Below are 20,721 nucleotides of genomic sequence, written 5' to 3'. Positions count from 1 at the left end.
GGGCATATATCTAAGTTTATAACTCACACTACAAATTCTGAATATGGGCTGCGTTTCTGATGTGGCAAACGTCAATTCGTAGGCCCTAGTTGTTGACGTGATTTGTCTAAATGGCTCTGAGCACTATAGGACTTAACATCTGAGGTCATCAGTCCCCTAGACATAGAACTACTTAAACCTATCTAACCTAAGGACATCACACACATCCATGCCTGAGGCTGGATTCGAACATGCGACCGTAGCAGCAGCTCGGTTCCGGACTGAAGTGCCTAGAACCGCTCGGCCAAAACGGCCGGCTCGTGATGTGTCTGAGAACACGTAAAGACCGCCTACTTTGCGAGTCTGGTAACTGGGTTGCCTACATGCGTGTGCGAACTAATTCGATGTGAGAATGCGGTGACGAGGGTCAGCAGTGAAAATTGGTGAGAGCACAACGTATATTTGCAGTCAGTGACTATAAGAATTCTGCTAACCATTAGCAGGATTCCCTTTGCCGGCCAGAGTGGCCGAGCGGTTCTAGGCGCTACAGTCTGGAACCGCGCGATCGCTACGGTCGCAGGTTCGAATCCTGCCGCGGGCATGGATGTCTGTGGTGTCCTTAGGTTAGTTAGGTTTAAGTAGTTCTAAGTTCTAGGGGACTGATGACCTCAGATGTTAAGTCCCATAGCGCTCAGAGCCATTTGAACCATTTGTAAGGCGGCCCGAATAAACACTGACAAGATTCGATCAAAATATCGTGAACGTCAAAAGAAGATGAATCATTCCCGGCTAGGACAGTGACGATCAATGAAGGAGGGCTGTGGAAGCCATAATCCGACCTTCAATCAATCTGTTTTTACTTTGCAAAAAGACTAACGTAACATAATAATTATGCTTACGTCGTTGCGTGTTTTGTTTGCCTTTACGCTTACCATCTGAAATGTCTTTGCGTATCGCCAGTGCCACACTTACTGCCGTTAGGGAACACCTGTCGTAGATGGTCTATAAGCAGATTCTCTTCTTAAGAATCACATTTCCGCCGCTCGTATTCTTCGTTCATTTCCAGTTGTGTTAGTAGCCAGATCCCAGTACCATAAAGTGTAGGTGGTTTTGCATTTGGTTCGGAGAACTTCATTAGCATTTCTTCCTCACCTTTCTTTTTAGTGTAGGTTGATTCTTACAAAGAAGAAGACAGCAAACAGCCACTATTAATTCTTTTTAGTGTTGTGTCTATGGTCCGATTAATGGAACTTAGCGTGAGAAAGAATTACATGGTTGCATTAATCTGACACTGGGGAAGAATATCAAACCTGGAGGGAAGTGATTCTGGCTTATACTGACATATCTCAAGTGTATTTCGTTCCTGTCAACAAAGATAGAAAACCTGCTTTATAACGTTACAGACGATCTACAACATCTGGGTTTGTATCACATTCCACTCTAATGTGGCAATGAAAGACGCACCCCGTGATTGTAGATTCTCTAGTCGTATTGCTACTGTGTGAACGATTCCACAGTAGTCAAAACAGATTGTCAATGAAATATTCGCGGTTGCCATGAAATCATGCAATCGACGTTGTGAAAATCGCATAGGGCTCACAGTAAGTAAATTTCATTGTGGAATGTGAAAATGGAAAGGAAGCCCCGCAATCAGGCCCTGAAGAGCACGCGATAGTCGACCGACCGCCAAGTCATCCTAGCTCAGTCACCATCGGATGCGGTATGGGGGGGCATGGGGTGAGCACTACATCGCACTGCCAGCTGTTGTCGTGGTCCCGCTACCACTCCATCATCAGTAGCTCGTCGACTGGCATCACTGGTCCAGTCCTCCCACCACAGGAAAATCCCCGGCAGCACGGGGCAGATGACCCCGTAGTTCGGTCCCTTTACTCCCCAAACGAACGAACCATCCAACCAACAAGGCAGACATCACCGGGAAGTGAAACCCGCATGATAAGACGGCAGTGGCTGAAATTTGAGCTCAGTTAGATGGGGACTTAATCGAAAAGTTTATATCTGAAACACATGTGTGTTAACTAGGACAATATTTCGTTATGAAGTCAGCAGCGGTTCTCCATGGCACGTTCGGAATTACCTCGCAAACGCCCGATTTTTGTACCTGTCTTCACTGATAGTTTTTTTTCCTTGTATTATCATATATTTTCACACGTGTCTGTTTTGCTGTTTATTGTGATACATTCCGTATACTATTTTTTTTTTAAATTTTACCTCGAGGGTGGTTGGCTCCTGTGACGGAAAGCTGTGTCATAAGAAAATGATGCTGTCGTATTTAAATGATGCTGTCGTATTTAAACAATGCTGTTAAAAAATACCGAAGATTCGCGATTTTAGGTATACGGGGTGTCCCAGGAGGAGTGGTCAATATTCAGGAATATGACAGAAGCGATCATTTGTGTAGCAAACATGGCCTCTTAATATGCATACCTTAGGAGCTATTAGCAGTTGGTTACCTTCGCTGTTGTGAAATACACAACTTCTGCTGAACAAGTGCTCATGCTTTTTAAAGTATGCACTTTAGAGGGCCTGTTTGCTGGACAATAGTTTTCTTGTTTTGGTCCATACTACCTCCTCCCAAAAAATTTGGAAAGCAAAGAGACTGCAGTAGAAGAGATTTGCTTCACTGTATCGAAGTGCCCACAGCTCTTCAGATATAGATTGTAGAGACAATATTCACTGGCCTTTTTTTTTTTTGCTTTGAATGATCGTTCCTGTCCTATCACGGAATACTGTCGATTCCTCCTGTGACACCCTGTATGCAAGTAGTTAACACATTACTATGGCAAGTTCTAAGCTGCTCTGAGGAAGTCTTGTACGGGATAAAACGCGTATGCCACACGCAAACTTTGCAACGTAGAATTGAAAATCTGGGATGCATGTATCACATAATTCCGTTAGCACTGATGCCTTTTGAAAACAGTGCACACCAATCTGTACAATAGCGTACCTAAGAAATGATTATTCTAGCGCCTCTTGTTCAGTGAGTGACTGTAGCAATGTTTTAGTCAATGTTATTAATGAAATCTCCCACAATGCAATATACGTACAGAGATTCCAGAGTTAGAATTCCAAGGTGCTTTAGCAATGGACTACACGCAGTTCGCAAAATCACACTGCACATCGTTCTTACAGCCCTCTTGTGGTATGGGAATAGTCTTCGCAAATTCACAGAGTTGCGCCACAATGTGGAATGCATGCTATAATAGACATAATGTACACAAGGCAAACAATGTTAGGGCAGTGGAGATTATTGTCACAGTTAAGGGAACAAAATTTAGATCGTACACAAGATCCTGAATGCTGTACTTCAAACGAGGAGGAACGCCCATTGCAGCACGAAGAATTTGAAATGTTCTTCCCCACTGATTCCTTCCTCGCCGTGTGATAATGACATTTCTCTTTTATGAAAATTTCCTGATTTTTGCTTCAGTTAATCGATATTGTTTGCTAAAGCATTTTCTTGCCTTCTACATCTTCACAATGGACTTGTGTCATTTGCAAATAGAGAAATTTTTAAGCATCTGTCATGTTTAGTGAGATATCATTTCACTGGTCCTAGAACAGAACCGTGTGGTACCCCCCACTTTAGCAGATGCCAGTAATTAGATTGAAATAAGCTCACGAGAGAAAAATATTAACTAATCTGATTAAAAGAACCCCCTGGCCACTTTGAAGCGCTGTAGATGGTGTAGGACTGCTGCCAAGTGGTCATATGACCCTCTGCCGATGACGCAAGTCACGACAGCAGCAGTATGTGGCAGTCGGCTGTCTGGAATTGGCGCAATATCGTGGGTCACTGTGGCAAATGGTGCAAAGGAACTGCAGTGTTTGTATGTGTCCACAGCCACACCGTGAACGAATTTTCCCAATTGGTTGATGTATCGGTGCGAAGCGTGTAACGTCTCTACAAGGGATGAAGTGCCACTCATAGGCACGTAACACGACGGAAGAGCAGCGATCGTAGAAACATCCTAACCGACAGGGACCGGAGAATTGTGTCACGCCTTGTCAGTGACATTCAGTTTCAAGCTCGACTGGAATTGCTGCTGCCAGTGGATGCATGTCCATCTCAAGCAGTTTCTCAGCGATCACTGCGAAGGGTACTTCATGCAACAGGCATTTGAAGTCGGGTACGTCGTGAAAGACCATTGTTTACATAGTCACATGATGCTTCAGGTCTTCAGTGTGCGAAACAGCACAGAGACTGAATAGTCGCTGGCTGGAGCCGTGTAAACTGGCCCGACGAATCGCGGTCTTGTACCTTTTCGAATGACACTAGTGCACTGACAACCCAATGAGACGTTTAATCTCCAGTGTGTGGAGGTTGTAGTTTGTGCTGGTAGTGCTTCTGTGAGGTTCTGGGGTTCCTTTTCGTCCCATGACTCGAAACCACTTATTCAAGTTTCCGTTAACATGGAGACAACATTCGTTCCTGGTTTGAAAAACACTGAGGCAGCGTAATGGAACCTCGATTAACTAGCCCGATAAATCACCTGAGTTTAATCCCATAACGAATGTGGGGGAGTATTAGAAAGAACAGATGAAATGCAGCATTCGGCATTTCTTCACTTTGCCGCAAGGGATTAGTCGAGTGGTCTAAGGCGCTCCAGTCATGGACTGTGAAGCTGGTCCCGGTGGAGGTTCGAGTCCTCCCTCGGGCATTGGTGTGTGTGTGTTTGTCCTTAGGATAATTTAGGTTAAGTAGTGTGTAAGCTTAGGGACTGATAACCTTAGCAGTTAAGTCCCATAAGATTTCACACACATTTGACCATTTGACCATTCCTTCACTTTGGTAGTTCTGTGGTATCTGATGATGGATATACCAAACCTGAGGAACTTTTATTGCTCCTAACATTTCGTCCAGAGCTGCGTTGAACATATCCAGAGGTGGTCCTGGTCCCGCTGAGTCTCGCCAACTAGTAGTATTATCAGCAGAATTTGTGTTAGGGTTGACAAATTTTTTTTTTTTGGTCTGCCTATCCGTCTTGAGGGTGAGGATGACTACCAAATGCCACATGTACAGAAGCGCGCGCCTACACACACACACACACACACACACACACACACACACACACACACACACGTGTCCAGTGTTTAGCTGTCAGCTTTCGGTTTCGAGTTGTGACAAGCACGTGCATTGTGAATGTGTGGGAATGTGAAAGGCAGGTGGACGGGGTCCTCCCAGCTGTGTCCTCAGAGGTGCGCAGAGTCAGTATATCAGTGGGCGAAGCACAGTGGTGGCACTTTGCAGGCAGGTAGCAGAGAATATAGTAAACAGTACTCACAGAGCGTCGACTTACAGAGCAACTCACCGGTCTCGCTGGAGAAGAGGATGGGCGGCGCCAGGTTGGCGTTGGCGTAGTGCCGCGGCCGAGAGTACCTGGCTCTGCTGAACAGCTTAAGCACGAAGCAGATGAGTGCTGTGAAGATGGCCAGCCCGGTCGCCACGCCGAACAGCGTTGGCATGTCCGTCGTCAGCAGCACCAGGTCTGGAACAGAGCGGCCCGCGCCACCCCGGTCAGCTCGTGGTCGCTCGACGGCCAATGTTACCTGACCCTGCTGCCTGACGTCCACCTGAGGCAGATGTGTACCCTGTAGGTACGCACCCAAGTCGTCACACGGAGTGGGATTAGTATGTTCACTGACAGCAATACCAAGTCTGGAACAAGTGGTCCACACTGGTCAGGCCAGCCCATGGTCAGTTTGCCACTCAAGTTATCTGATCCTCCTCGACAGCTTCTATATGCAACAGATATGTGTCCTGACGATGGCCTGCTTGGATGCCACCTCGAACAGCATTTGCAGGTCAATCAGGTTTGAAACTAGTGGCTGAATCGCCACTGTCAGTCATCTTGCAGCCAAGATTACCTGAGCCTTCTGACCAGTTTCAACACGAAGCATATGAGAGATCAGGTAGCAGCCCATCTATTCTTCTTGTACAACGGTATTGGCTTGTGCATTTCAAACAGCCTCAGGTCTGAACCAAGTGGGTCAGCCGACTCAGTTCACATTGTGTTCTTTTATGAGTCAAGGTTATCTATTCTTGTTTTCAGAAAAAAACTGATGAACGACCAACCTGGTAATCACACAGGAAAATGATGACATGCGGAGTGTCAGCAGCAACAGGTCAGAAACTAGTGGCCTGCACCCATCCAGTCAGCCCACTGTGTGTTTGCAGCTAAGGTTAGCTGCACTTGTTTCTTGACTTTGGTACAAACCAAATGAGTCTTGTGAAGATAGACAGCTCATTTGTATCCCCAAATTTCATTGTAATACCCATAATAAGCAGTAACAGATCTGAAAAACTAACCGCAGTGCTATGGCCCGCTTATTTCCAATCAGTACCCAAGGTTACCTGGTCCTAATGCCCGGATTCAGCACAAAATAAATGAGTGCAGTCAAGATGGCCAGCCACTTTGACACATCCATTGTCAGGATCACTGGGTCTTAAACAAAAGCCACACACTGCACTACAGCGAAGTTTAGCAGTCTTCTGTCCAACTTAAAGAAGAAGCAGGTGAGCCACATGAACAACATCAACGTAGTTATGGCACCAAACAGTGCTGGTGTGTCAGTGTTGGCAGCCCCTGATATGGAGCACGTGACTCACACAGGTCCTGTCAGCTACTGATCACTTTGCAGGAAAGGTTCCTTGATCCTGATGCCCACTTTCAAAATGAAACAGATTAAATCCATAAAGAAAGCCACCCCGTTCATAACATTATCGTGTTGGGATGTCCATCGCCAGCAGCACCAGGTGACACTCAAGCGGCCAACACAACTGTAGTCAGACTATGGACATTTTTCAGCCAATGTAAACTGGTCCTGCTGCCTGGCCTCAGGTTGAAGACATCTCAAATATCCATCATTAGCAGTACCACACCTGAACCAATTATCAGAACTGCTGTGGTTGACTTGAAGTTATTTTGCAGCTACGGTTACCTGGCCGTGTGGCCAGTCTTCTGCATGGAAGAGATGAGTGCTGTCAAGATGAACCGTATTTTTATCATCTCATCAAATATTGGTGTGTGTATCATCAGCAGCACTAGCTTTGAAGTAGGTTGTCCATAGTGTTCTGGTTAATTTCCGATCACTTTGCAGGGAATATTACATGGTTCTGCAGTCCAAATTAAGAGGGAAAGAGATGAGTGCAACGAACAAGGCCATCCCAAATGCTACACCAAAAAATGCCAGCATGTCCATTGTCAGCAGCAGCAGCCCTGAAGCAAGCAATCAGCATTCAGATGAGTCCAGTGTCAACTGTAGATGATGTTACCTGATCCTGCTTCCCAGCTTCAGCGTGTAGCAGGTGGGTGCCACTGAGACTGCGAGCACAATCGATATGCATAATGGCAGTGGTATGTCTCCTATCACTAGTCATTTCACAGTTGAAGTCAAACGAACTTGCTGAACAACTTCAGCACGAAGCTCATGAATGCTGTGATGATGGCCATATAATCTGTAATGCCAACAAGCAGAGGCGTGTCCATCGCTTACAGCCCTGTGTCTGAAACAGATGGCTCACTCTGATCCAGTAAGTGGCTCAACATCCAACATAAAGAAAAACCAGATGAGTTTAGTGAAGAATCCCAACCTGGTCATTACACCAAACAATGCTGCAAGTCCATTGTCAGCAGGACTATATCTGAAGCAAGTGGTGTGCACCAGTCCAGCAAGGTTGTGGTCGCTGCACACCAAAGTTTACCCAGTGCTCCTGAACAGGTTCTGTACACACAGCTGCTGTGAAGGTCAACAACCCAGTCGTAAAGGACAGCGGCCTTGGCATGCCCAGAAACTGTGAAACAGGTGCCCACTCAGTTTATAATTGTTTCTCAGTCAAGGTTACCTTAGCCTGTTGTGCAGCTTGAGCACAAAGCACACAAGTGCCATAAAAGTGGTCTGCCTGGTCAGAAAGCCATAGTCAGAAGCAAAAGATGTTAAACACGTGGCCAGTGCTGCTCCTGTTAGATTGTGGTCATTTTGAACCCAATGTTTACTGATCTTGCTGCATGACCTCAGTAGAAATCAGGCGAGTCCTACAAAGGATGCCAAACCCAACATGCTGCTATGTCCACCATCAGCACACAATGTCTTAACAAGTGGCCCTGAGAAGTTCAGTCGGCTTGGACTTGTTATAGTTATCTCATCTTGCTGAACAGCTTTAGCGCGAAGCAGGTGAGTGCTGCGAAGATGATCAGCCCAATGATCGCGCATAGCAGCGAAGATATACATTTCATCAGAATCACCAGGTCTGAAACAAGATGCTTCTCTACTACGGCCAACTCATTGCAGTCGTTTTGCAGCCAAGATAACCTGGTCCTGCTGGGTTAACACGAAACAGATGACTGCTATCAAGATGGCCAGTCAATGTGCCATCCCAACAAGCATAGATGTGTTCATCGTCAGCGACGCTGTGATTGAAACAAGTGACTTGCACTGCTCTGATCAACCTGCAATCGCTTTGCATTCGGGGTCACGTGACTAATGTCCAGCAGATGAGAGCCAAGAAGGCCAACCTAGATAATCAGTGCTAGCACGTCTACTGTCATGAGCTGCATGCTGTCTGACCCTAGTCTGCCACATGTCTCGAGTCACATTGTACCAGCTTCTCAGCTGACGTTTATTGATCGCACTGGAAAAGCCTTGCAACAAGCCGGTAAGTGAAAGTGAAGGGGGCTAAGGGGTTGGGCAGACCACTGAAAGCTACACAGGGCCTGAATCATGCAGCCTGCAGAACTCCGGTCAGTTTGCAGTCATTCTGCAGCTGAGATTAGCTGTTGTTGCTGTCTGGGCTCACCACAGGGCAGGTGTGTATCAGGAGATGACCAACCCAATCACTTTGTTGAACAGCATCAGCGCGGCTGTCATCAGAAGCTACAGGTATGAAACCTGGCCTAATCCTGGCACGCTTCAACAAAGCTGCGACATTTTCAGGTAGGTGGCAAGTGTTCGAGAAAACGCTATTGCATCATCACTGAGCACACCACTTAGACAGAGGAAGTGTATTATAGCCTTTTTCATTTGCTGCTCAGATGGGGAAGAAACGATGTGTCCATGACGGTACACGATTGAGCGAACTGTTTGTTCAACTTTGGCGACTGGATGCCGGGTCCAATCTATATAAATTAAAACGCAAATGTTCACTTGGTCAAAATCGTGTATTTGCGAAAATTCGTGACCGATTGATTTGAAATGTTGACAAGACGTTGAGCTCTAATACAGGCGTACTTTCAGGTACCTAATTATTTATATATAGGGGAAAACATTGTTACCAAAAATCTCAAAATGTACGTTTTCGATTTACTTCAACTGATTACAAATTACTGTAATAAGCATTTAGACACATACAGACTATCAAATTTTCTTTATGCCAATCTTTGATCACAATATGAAGTCCGTCGCCGATGACCGGTTTCAGTCAGTAATGACCGTGTTCAGATCTGTTCTACACCATGCCTTACTGTGATAAAGCCGTAATGGCGTCGTCAAAACATATAAATACACTCAGCAAAGCATCGTCACCGAACTAAAATATGGTGCAAAATGACTGTGTGGACGATGTGGCCTATTTTACACCATATTTTAGGTCTATGTGACTATGCTTTGAGGACCTGGCCCGTGTTTTAGACGTACCTGCTGTGGCGGGGCGACTCACCTTCTGAGCAGAAGACCTTCTTGGTGGGCCGCTGGCGCGCGACCACGTGGTAGCCCGGCTTGCACTGGCAGATGGCGTTGTGGGCGATCTGCTTGCACTCGGCGTGCGCGTCCGTGTACGTGCACGTCGCCAGGTAGTAGCACTGCTCGCCCAGCCGCACCGCTGCCGACACACGCAGACACACGAGCGTTCAGCGCACTCCACCCGTCGTACACACACCGTCCACGAATTTATGTTTAATGGCTACATCAGCAATGCCGTTCAGTAATGAAAGTAACAGGTAACGAGTAATGTGGAACGGGAACACCGTCCGTCTAAAATGTTTCGAGACTCATTTTACTCCTGACGTACACACGACGTGACCCACTAACGTATAAAACTACTTATCTTGTTGTTGTTGTTGTGGTACAGATTGAATAACATCGGGGAGAGGCTACAACTCTGTCTCACTCCCTTCCCAACCACTGCTTCGCTTTCGTGTCCCTCGACTCTTGTAACTGCCATCTGGTTTCTGTACAAATAGTAATTAGCCTTTCGCTCCCTGTGTTTTACCCCTGCCACCTTCAGAATTTGAAAGACTGTATTGCAGTCAACATTGCCAAAAGCTTTCTCTAAGTCTACAAATGCTAGAAACGCAGGTTTGCCTTTCCTTAATCTATCTTCCAAGATAAGTGTCCTTATGTTTGTTAGATTTAAGTAGTTCTAAGTCTAGGGGACTGAGGACCTCAAATGTTAAGTCCCACAGTGCTTAGAGCAATTTGAACCGTTTTTTGATCCTGCAAGGGTTCAGTTTCTACCGACTGAGGTGTGGTACCCTAAAAAATGGAAGAAACAGGATGCCATAATCATTTAATCATCGAGTACAGCTGCAGGTCCTCTGGGGGAAATAATACGGCTGTAGTTTTCCCTGGTTTCAGGCGTTCGCAGTAACAGTACAGCAGGGTCATGTTGGTTGACGTTCTAATCAGTGATTTGTCCAGATTGCTGCCCATGAAACGTCTCAAAAGGCTGCTGCCGTCTTGAAGGACCACACCTTTGTCTAGGCAGGGCATAGATACCCCCCCCCCCCCCCCAGTGTGGTCGCACCTACGTTACAGCTGTCTGTCTTGTCGAAGCACAGGAGACACCAAGCCTCGTCATGGTCCATTTGTTATGTCACGTAGAGTAATCGTTACATTCAGTAAGAGATGAGAAATGAAATAGCATTTACGTTGTAATCCAATGTCTGCGTAACTCAAACTTACACTAACAACTAACTTTCTGCGTCTCTCTTAATAGCGGTATCAGTGATGCAAATATTAGATTACAACTGTACTTTCAGTTTTGTTTTTTCTGTGTCGTTAAATACAACGATAACCAAACACAAGTTTATCATTTTTAATTAGATGTAAAAATTTCTGCGTAGCAAAAAAAAGTAAAAAATTTCCTTTGTCAACAGCTACGCCTGTACTCTGTATTAGTAACACCTCATTTTATCTGCGTTTGCGTCACTCAGTTGGCACTTGGCGACAACCTACAAGCTAAAAGCTGAACAATGATCAAATCAATATTACACTACTGGCCATTAAAATTGCTACACCAAGAAGAAATGCAGATGATAAACGGGTATTCATTGGACAAATATATTATACTAGAACTGACATGTGATTACATTTTCACGCAATTTGGATGCATAGATCCTGAGAAATCAGTACCCAGAACAATCACCTCTGGCCCTAATAACGGCTTGATACGCCTGGGCATTGAGTCAAACAGAGCTTGGATGGCATCGACAGGTACAGCTGCCCATGCAGCCTCAACACGATACCACAGTTCATCAAGAGTAGTGACTGGCGTATTGTGACGAGCCAGTTGCTCGGCCACCATTGACCAAACGTTTTAAATTGGTGAGAGATCTAGGGAATGTGCTGGCCAGGGCAGCAGTCGAACATTTTCTGTATCGAGAAAGGCCCGTACAGAACCTGCAACATGCGGTCGTGCATTATCCTGCTGAAATGTAGGGTTTCGCAGGGTCGAATGAAGGGTAGAACCACGGGTCGCAACACATCTGAAATGTAACGTCCACTGTTCAAAGTGCCGTCAATGTGAACAAGAGGTGACCGAGACGTGTAACCAATGGCACCCCATACCATCATGCCGGATGATACGCCAGTATGGCGGTGACGAGTACACGCTTCCAATGTGCGTTCACCGCGATGACGCCAAACACGGATGCGACCATCATGATCCTGTAAACAGAACCTGGATTCATCCGAAAACATGACTTTTGCCATTCGTGCACCAAGGTTCGTCGTTGAGTACACCATCGCAGGCGCTCCTGTCTGTGATACAGCGTCAAGGTAACCGCAGCCATGGTCTCCGAGCCGATAGTCCGTGCTGCAGCAAACGACGTCGACCTGTTCGTGCAGATGGTTGTCGTCTTGCAAACGTCTCCATCTGTTGACTCAGGGATCGAGACGTGGCTGCACGATCCGTTACAGCCATGCGGATAAGATGCCTGTCATATCGACTGCTAGTGATACGAGGCCGTTGGGATCCAGCACGGCGTTCCGTATTACCCTCCTGAAGCCACCGATTCCGTATTCTGCTAACAGTCATTGGATCTCGACCAACGCGAGCAGCAATGTCGCGATACGATAAACCGCAATCTCGACAGGCTACAATCCGACCTTTATCAAAGTCGGAAACGTGTTGGTACGCATTTCTCCTCCTTACACGTGGCTTAACAACAACGTTTCACCAGGCAACGCCGGTCAACTGCTGTTTGTGTATGAGAAATCGGTTGGAAACTTTCCTCATATCGGCAAGTTGTAGGTGTCGCCACCGGCGCTAACATGGTGTGCATGCTCTGAAAAGCCAATCATTTGCATATCACAGCATCTTCTTTCTGTCGGTTAAATTTCGCGTCTGTAGGACGTCATTTCGTGGTGTAGTAATTTTAATGGCCAGTAGTGTATTTTACAGAACTTTTTTTTTGGCTGATGTCTTCTGAAAACCGATTAAGCGCTGAGTTGACCGAGGAAAATATCTCTGCTGTCGAGTCACAATTTGCCATGGACCGAAGATGAGAAACAAGAAAACGTTATTCATTCCTTCCCTCCCTCTTGTTTGGCAGCAGCGTTGCTGACGCACGTCAGTAGCGCGCTCACACACTTCACGCGAGTTCGCGCCAAACAAACCGAACTTCATCCGCCATAAACCGTCTTAGTGCCCCCTGCCTCGCTCGCTGTTCCAGAAGGTGCTTAAATTTTATGTCAGAGATCGTCTGATAGATGTGCAGAGGTCACTTTGCTTCATGTTCCGTACAACGCATTTTGCAGTATTTATTGTTGTTGTTATCTTCAAGGCGTGATTTACCAAGAAGCAATATTCGTAGAAAGTGTAGTCAAGTCGTATATTTATACAACGAGCCGCACAAGCAACTGTTTCACGACTTTCCAAAGCTTTTATTACATTTGCGTCCTGGTCGGAAACACAAATTAAATTACACTACACGTCCAGCGAAATGTTCGTCAACCATCTTCTCTTCTTTTTCTTTCGTAACATTTACTGCTGTCTTCATTACATCCGGGAATTTAGTTGTAAATGAAACGTGATTCACAGGAGATCAATCTGTTTGTGTGTTATGTGCGAATCAGTGCGCATATGAGCTGTTGCAGCACATGTTTTATTAACAACTGCCGTAATAAGAGGAACATTATGCTGTTGACAATTGCATCAGCCCTTTCTTAAGTGCATCTACCTCTGTGAATTCTTTGAATCCTTCACCAGGAACAGCATAAAGTTTCTCATATCTTTGGCACACACTGCAACACGCTTTTCTGTAATATTTTTTATTACTGCTGGTATCCTTGAAGGAGCTGTGTCAGTGTGGGATTTCTTACAACCGTTTCTTTAAATGATTTGTTGCCAACTAGAAACAGAATATTGCAGGGCAGTTTATGACCAATACCTACCCAACAGACTAGGTTTCATCCTCATCAGTTACACGATTACTGTGCAGTTCACAGTTAAGTGCTTGGCAGAGGTTTCATCAAAGCATTTGCCCGCTCTGATGAGGCAGCTGGCGACTGAAATTTCGTGAGAAGGCTCTGCCACAGAGAAAAACGCTTTTGTTTTATTGATTGCCACCCCAATCCGTGTAATATTACCCGTGGCAGTCTCTTCCCTATTTTGCGATAATACAAAACGAACTACCCCTCCTTGTACTTTTCCGGTGTTCTCCGACAATGCTACCTGATGCTGATCTCATACCGCACAGCATTAGTTCAGAAGAAGGTGGGCAAATGTAGTGTAAGCAGTCTCACTAATAAACCTGTTACATTTCTAAGTGTGTTGCCAATAAATCACAGTTTTTTGTTTGCTTTCCCCAGAACATTATCTATGCGGTCGTTTCAATGTAAGTTATTCCTGGTTGTAATTTCTAGGTATTTAGTCGAATTTACGGCCTTTAGATTTGATTGATTTAACGTGTAACGCAAGTTTAACACATACTTTTTAGCACTCATGTGGATGACTTCATATTTTTTATGATTTCGAGTCAATTACCACTTCATGCATCAGATAGATACGAGGGCTGTCCAGAAAGTAAGTTACGATTGATCGCGAAATGAAAATCACAGTGAAAATCAGAAATGTTTCATTTGTAACAGTTAGCTACTTCTCTACGTAGTCGCCGTTCTGTCTCAGTCATTCGTCGTAGCGTTGTACCAACTTTCCAATAGCCTCATCATAGAAGGCAGCCGCCAGTGCTTTCTGCCAATTCTCTACGCTGGCCTAAAGCTCTTTGCCTGTGCCAAAATGTTGTCTTCATAGCCAGCGGTTCGTTTGAGCAGAGATGAAACTCAGTGGGAGACAGTTACGGGCTGTATTGTGGGTAACCAAACATTTCCAATCGAAACGATGCAGGAACATCTTCATTGCCCCTGCTGAATGAGGCTCAGAATTGTCTTGAAGAAGAAACCGCACGACAGTTATGTAATGTTGGTTGCATAGCTTCAGGGGAAAATTCTCACCAGGCCCTCGTACTTGGCGGGAGACACTATTTTCTATAACATCTTTACGCGCTCACTAAGAGCTCAGGAATGAAAAGAGCGACATAATTCTACCTAGAGTGATACTAGAGACACTGCCCAACACATCTTTGCAAAGCTTTATCGGATTTTCATAGTCGTTTCCATTTCGCCACCGATCGTAACTTACTTTCTGGACAGCCCTCGTATCTTGTATAAATCGTTTTGGAATTCTTTCTGATTATCAGATGACTTTATAAAATGGTAAACGATGGCATCATCAGCAAACAATCGAAGATGGCTGCTCTGATTGTCTCATAAATCGTTTATGTAGATCAGGAACAACAGAGGGCCATATATTACATCTAATGTATTCGATGACTTTCCGTCAATTATTACAAACTGTGGCCTTTCTGACAGGCACTCACGAATCCAGTCCCGCGACTAAGAAGGTAACCCATAGGCATGCAATTTTATTAGAAGTTGGTCATGAGGAATTGGGTCAAAAGCTCTTTGGAAATTCAAAAAATATGAAATCAATTTGACGTCCATTGTCGATAGAACTCATTACTCTTGAGAATAAAGAGTTAGTTGTGTTTTACAAGAACGATATTTTCTGGATTCCTGTTTGCTAATAAATCGTTTTCTTCGGGGTAATTTACGTTCGAAAATCCTACGACAGATCGACGTTAGCGATGTGTGTCTCTAATTCAGCGGATTACTCCTGTTTCCTTTTCTGAGCACTGGCGTGACTTTTGCAACTTTCTGGGCGTTAGGTACGGATCTTTCTACGAACGAGCGTTTGTATTGCTGAGTACGGAGCTGTAGTATCAGCATACAATGAAAGGGATCTGAGTGGTATACAATCTGTAGAGGACGACGTGCCTTTATTGTTTTAATCTGCTTGGCTACACCGAGGATATGTACTTGTAAGTTACTAATGTTGGCAGTTGCTCTGCATTCGGATTCTCCGTCTTCTTTGGGAAGGAATTTCGTAAAACCGGATTTATCAACTGTAGTTTAGTGGCGTTGTCATCAATAACATCACCATTGTTATCGCGTAGTGCAGATATAGGCCTTAAGTTGAGCAAGAAATTTCTAAGAACGTAGGTCTGGAGTACAAAATTGTTTGGTAGTGAAACAATGACTGTGGGAAAATCGGAATAGAAGAGAATCGAAGCATTTGAGATGAGGTGCTACGGAACAATGTTGAAAATTACGAGGGTCGGTCAAAAAGTAATGCCTCCCATTTTTTTTTCTACTTAAAGAAATTAAGTTAAGTGAAAAATTTGAATTTGGCGCCATTCCTCAAACCTTCTTCTGCAATCCACTGCAGTAGTAACTTTCTGTGTCAACAGGTGGCAGCACAGCAGAAGTTTGTAAGATGGCCGACATCGATGTTCGTTTGAGACAGCGTTGTGTGATTGAATTCTTGAATGCAGAAGGTGAAACGCCCATACGCATTCATGAAAGACTGAAGAAGGTGTATGGTGTTGTGACAGTGGATGTCAGCACTGTTAGACGATGGGTTCGTCGTTGTAAGGAAGCTGAAGGGCAAACACCGTTGACTGACGAAAAGCGGAGCGGCAGGCCGGTGAGTGCAGTGACTCCACACAACATTCAGCAAGTTGATGACATCATTCGTGGTGACCGTCGGGTGACTGCAGATGAAGTGTGTCGCATTATTTCTCTTAGTAAAGGCAGTGTGATCACGATTATTAAACAATTGGGGTACTCAAAAGTTTGTGCACGGTGGGTTCCAAGAATGTTAACCGATCAGAATAAAGAGGCAAGGAAAACAATAGCCTCCCAACACTTGCAGCGCTTCCGTTTGGAGGGAGATGAGTTTCTGAAAAAAAATTGTGACCGGGGACGAAACATGGGTGCATTTTTTTGAACCCGAATCAAAGAGGCAGTCAATGGAGTGGCGTCACACAAGCTCGCCGAGGAAGAAAAAATTCAAAACTGTGCGATTGGCAGGGAAAGTTATGGCAACAGTTTTCTGGGATACAGAGGGTGTGATTCTGGTTGATTTTTTGGAGCAGGGATGCACAATAAATTCTGTTCAATACGTCACAACCCTCAACAAACTTAAAGCACGTCTTCAGCGAGTTCGCCCAACAAAATCAATGGCAGATGTTCTTCTTTTGCATGACAATGCAAGACCACACACCAGTCGTCACACCTCTGACGAGATTGTCAAAATTGGATGGGAAGTTTTGCCTCATCCCCCATACAGCCATGACCTGGCACCATCAGACTTCCATCTGTTCGGGCCACTAAAAGAAGCTCATCGTGGGATTCATTTTGAAGATGAGGAGGCCGTCAAAACATCCGTGCGTCAATGGCTTAGGAAGCAGAGCTGTGATTTTTACCGTGCTGGGATACATGCCCTTGTTCAAAGATGGACCAAAACTGTAGAGATGGGCGGAGATTACATTGAAAAATGACAAAATGATCCTCAATGTTGTGGTTTTCAACCTATGTAATTGCATTTAAATTTCCTGACAATTAAACGTAGAAAAAAAAATAGGAGGCATTACTTTTTGACTGACCCTCGTAGCTGGAGTGATAAGGTAAGGAATGAGGTGGTTTTGCGCAGAATCGGAGAGGAAAGGAATATGTGGAAAACACTAATAAGGAGAACGGACAGGATGGTAGGACATATGTTAAGACATGAGGGAATGTCTTCCATGGCACTAGAGGGGGCTGTAGTGGCCAAAAACTGTAGATGAAGACAGAGTTTGGAACACATGCAGCAAGTAATTGAGGACGTAGTGCTACTCTGAGATGAAGAGGTTGACGCGGGGGAGGAATTCGTGGCGGACCGAATCAACCCAGTCAGAAGACTGATCACTCGAAGAAAAAAAAGTGAAGATACTGCTTCTTGCCACTGATGTACTATACATAGTACGACCACAATCTTTTTGGTTTTCTACCAGATTTAGAGACAGAATTTCATTGTGAAAACTATTAAAAGCATCCCGCGTTGTAGTTCGCGCTTAGTTTGGAGCTTCTGTAAAACTTAGCCAAATTTGGGGATTTTCTGTTATTTTAAATTTGGCGTACTTGTTTCTTTGTTTCTGCAATCGTGTCCTGACCTGTTTTGTATACCATGAGGGGGGGGGGGGGCAGTAACATCTCTTATTAATTTATTTGGTGTACATGTCTCAGTTGCCGTCGATACCATTTCTTTTGAATTTAAACCACATCTGGTCTACACTTACCCAGTCAGATTGGATGGAGACTCTTAGGAAGGTGCCAAGCGAATTTTTATCTGCTTTTTTAAATAAATATAGGTTTATTTTTGGTGGCTGTGGATGTTATGATACTCAGTTCCCTAGAACAACATTGTGGTCACTAATACCTGTATCTGTCATGATTCTCCTTATTTGATAAGGAATATTATCTGGAACCAACAAAAAATTTGTTCCACATTTCGCTTTTTAGACCCTCCACTTTCTTTAATGGACACGCGTTGGTTCCAGTCATATTTTCTAGCTTCACTGGCTTCCTCATGCTGTTTGATTGCGGGTACACACACCGCGAATGAGAAAACTTAGCTGGCTGTAGATGTCAGGCTGTAGTCAGCCAGTCTCGCGTTTCATTATCCTTTCTGTTCAGCACTCTTAATCCATCGACAAGACAGGTCTAATTAATCAATAAATTCCGATGTATATGCAGAAGAGCGGTATTACATGTGAGAGCGGGTGAAGATAGTAGTAAACTCACCACACTTCGTCGCCCATAAATGACGCAGGTGTCGCAGTACGCACGACGTACGAAATTCGTATGGGATGATAGGTGCGTTGGTTCAGATTGATCAATCAATCACTCTGTGGTGACATTTTGCCCATGATTTTACACCATGAGGTTCTGTACTCACTAACCTTCCGGTGAAATCGTCACCAACTCTCCAGTTTTGTGATTATCGTTGCAAGAGTATAGTTTTATACAGAAAATTGTAATTTTGGTAATATTTTGGATGTTACGTGTAAAAGTAAAGCTGCAATAGCATCTGGGTAATAGCAGGCAACATCTCTGCCAAAGAGGTTGCGCTGCGAGAAACTGTTACTGGCACCTTTGCTTTTGTGAGGAGTTCAGTCATGGAGGGGGAGGGGGAGGGGGAGAGAGAGAGAGAGAGAGAGAGAGAGAGAGAGAGAGAGAGAGAGAGAGAGAGAGAGAGAGGGGGGGGGGGGGAGTCGAGTTGTATCCTGTGATGGAGTAAGATGTGGTTAGGCCGAGCTCTGTGCTGGCAATAGTTTTCTTATATTATTATTCACTTATTGAGAGAGAGTTTGTAAATTCATTCAGAAGACTTCAAATTGTAGTTTAATAGCACATTTGCTGAGACATACAAAGGTAATAATTAATTTGGTGAGGGATTTGAAATTGGAGATTTTTATGATAACGTAACAATGTGTCATTTACTGAGTTTTCTTCAGAGATGTATAGCATACGTATTTGGAAAAAAGTAAAGAGATTTTTCAGGTTTTTCCACTATTGACGTCAAGTGAATATTTAATGTTTCAAGTGTTAAAATATTTTGTTTTAGTGATGTTAAGTCTTGCTAACACAGTTAGTTACTTTTTTTTCCTCAACCAACAATCATCAAGTTTCACATATATAATTTTACTTTCCCGAGTTTCTCAGCAATAGAACTTTAATTGACAATCACCATTGCAGCAGTGACATTTACTAGCATAGTAGTTTTGTGGATGTCTGAAGAGTTAAAAGTGCACATTGCACATCGCGTTGCTGGTAGTTTCAATTTTTATTTTTTAACTAGCATAGCAGCAGCATTGTGCAAACAGGTGAGCTATTTATAATTTTAACATTTCAACAGCAACATACTTTTAAGATAGGCCGTTTTTGGTAGCTATTTATATTTCATATTTTTCTCGCTGTCAGATTGCTTGTATGATTCCTGACAGGACAGTTTTCTTAAATTTAACAGAACATACTGTACTCCTGCCACACAGTTTAATGTTGCATTTCTGATGAACTTTGCCATTGTTGATCACTTTTCAAGGATTACGAATTACTTACGAACTTAAATACAAGCTTAACTGTTTCTCTAATCACGAGTTCAACTTCACATTACCACACTGACAATACTAGTAGGTACAACCACGCATTACCATACAGCAAAAAACTAATTAGCCGCTTTCGTCTTTCAATTAACACGATTTCTTGTTCGTTAAGTCTATATTATGAGAAATTTTCCAGTTCTTCACCCCTGAAGATCCACAACTAGAACTCTTTCATGTGTGCATATGCACTCATTCGCCCATGATGAGTATTTCGACAATCACTGAATTCGTAACCAATAATTGTACGTGCGTGTTTCCGGCGTCCCCTGCAACGCCGCCAACCCGCAACGCAGCACCGCTTTGCGCGTCATCACTCCAGCTCCGCAGGGGTGCTGGCTTAAGTCAGCCGAACTTCTCCTTAAATGCAAAAATCGCGAGAACAATAACAATCTGGTAGTTATCTGCCACGCGGGTACAACTGACCTCTGCCAGCAGAATTAGAAGATCGCCAGCACCATGCCGCCGCCCGGACGCGACGCCGCCCTAGCCACCTGTGCCGTGGACTCAGACAAACTCCTTGTACTGTCAATAAAGTGATTTTTTAGTGTAATCTACTGATTTACTATGAAAGTGCCCCAAACTGGGGCACTTTAATACGTGATTTGTAATCCTTGTTTCATTACGGTAGCTCATAGTTACCATTACTACGTGGTAGGTATAAATGTTTAGTCAGGACACACAACTACTTTAGATGTGTTAGGGCCAAGCATTTCCTTCCATTTCCGTGTGCACAGCTCCTTTACATACACATGGACGACTTGCACCTTGAGAAGGCATACTCATAGCAGGCCAGTGGCAAGACAGCTTGACTAGAGCCTTAGCCCAGTGATACCTTCCAACTGGTGAAGACACGTTTAGGGTCTGTGGAGTATTCTACGAACACTGCGCCACCCCGGCAGTTAGTGATTTTAACTTCTGATGACGATGGCGGAGACAGCTATCGAAAGCTCGAGTGTTTATTCGA

At 44.4% G+C, this 20,721-nt stretch overlaps 1 protein-coding gene across 1 annotated transcript in view; it reads right to left on the bottom strand.

The window, feature by feature from the left end:
- LOC126428349 (uncharacterized) overlaps positions 1-20,721 on the bottom strand; it is a 657,372-nt gene that overhangs the window by 86,093 nt on the left and 550,558 nt on the right. The window contains exons 3-4 of the mRNA XM_050090281.1: positions 9,653-9,814; positions 5,310-5,486 (exon numbers count right to left, since the gene is read on the bottom strand). Of these exons, the coding sequence (XP_049946238.1) occupies positions 5,310-5,486; positions 9,653-9,814 (339 nt within the window). The remainder of the gene's footprint in view (positions 1-5,309; positions 5,487-9,652; positions 9,815-20,721) is intronic.

Source organism: Schistocerca serialis, chromosome 12 (genome assembly GCF_023864345.2).
Source record: "Schistocerca serialis cubense isolate TAMUIC-IGC-003099 chromosome 12, iqSchSeri2.2, whole genome shotgun sequence".
Taxonomy (NCBI): domain Eukaryota; kingdom Metazoa; phylum Arthropoda; class Insecta; order Orthoptera; family Acrididae; genus Schistocerca; species Schistocerca serialis.
Note: the sequence above shows the minus strand (reverse complement) of the source record. Positions and strands in the feature narration are given on the sequence as shown.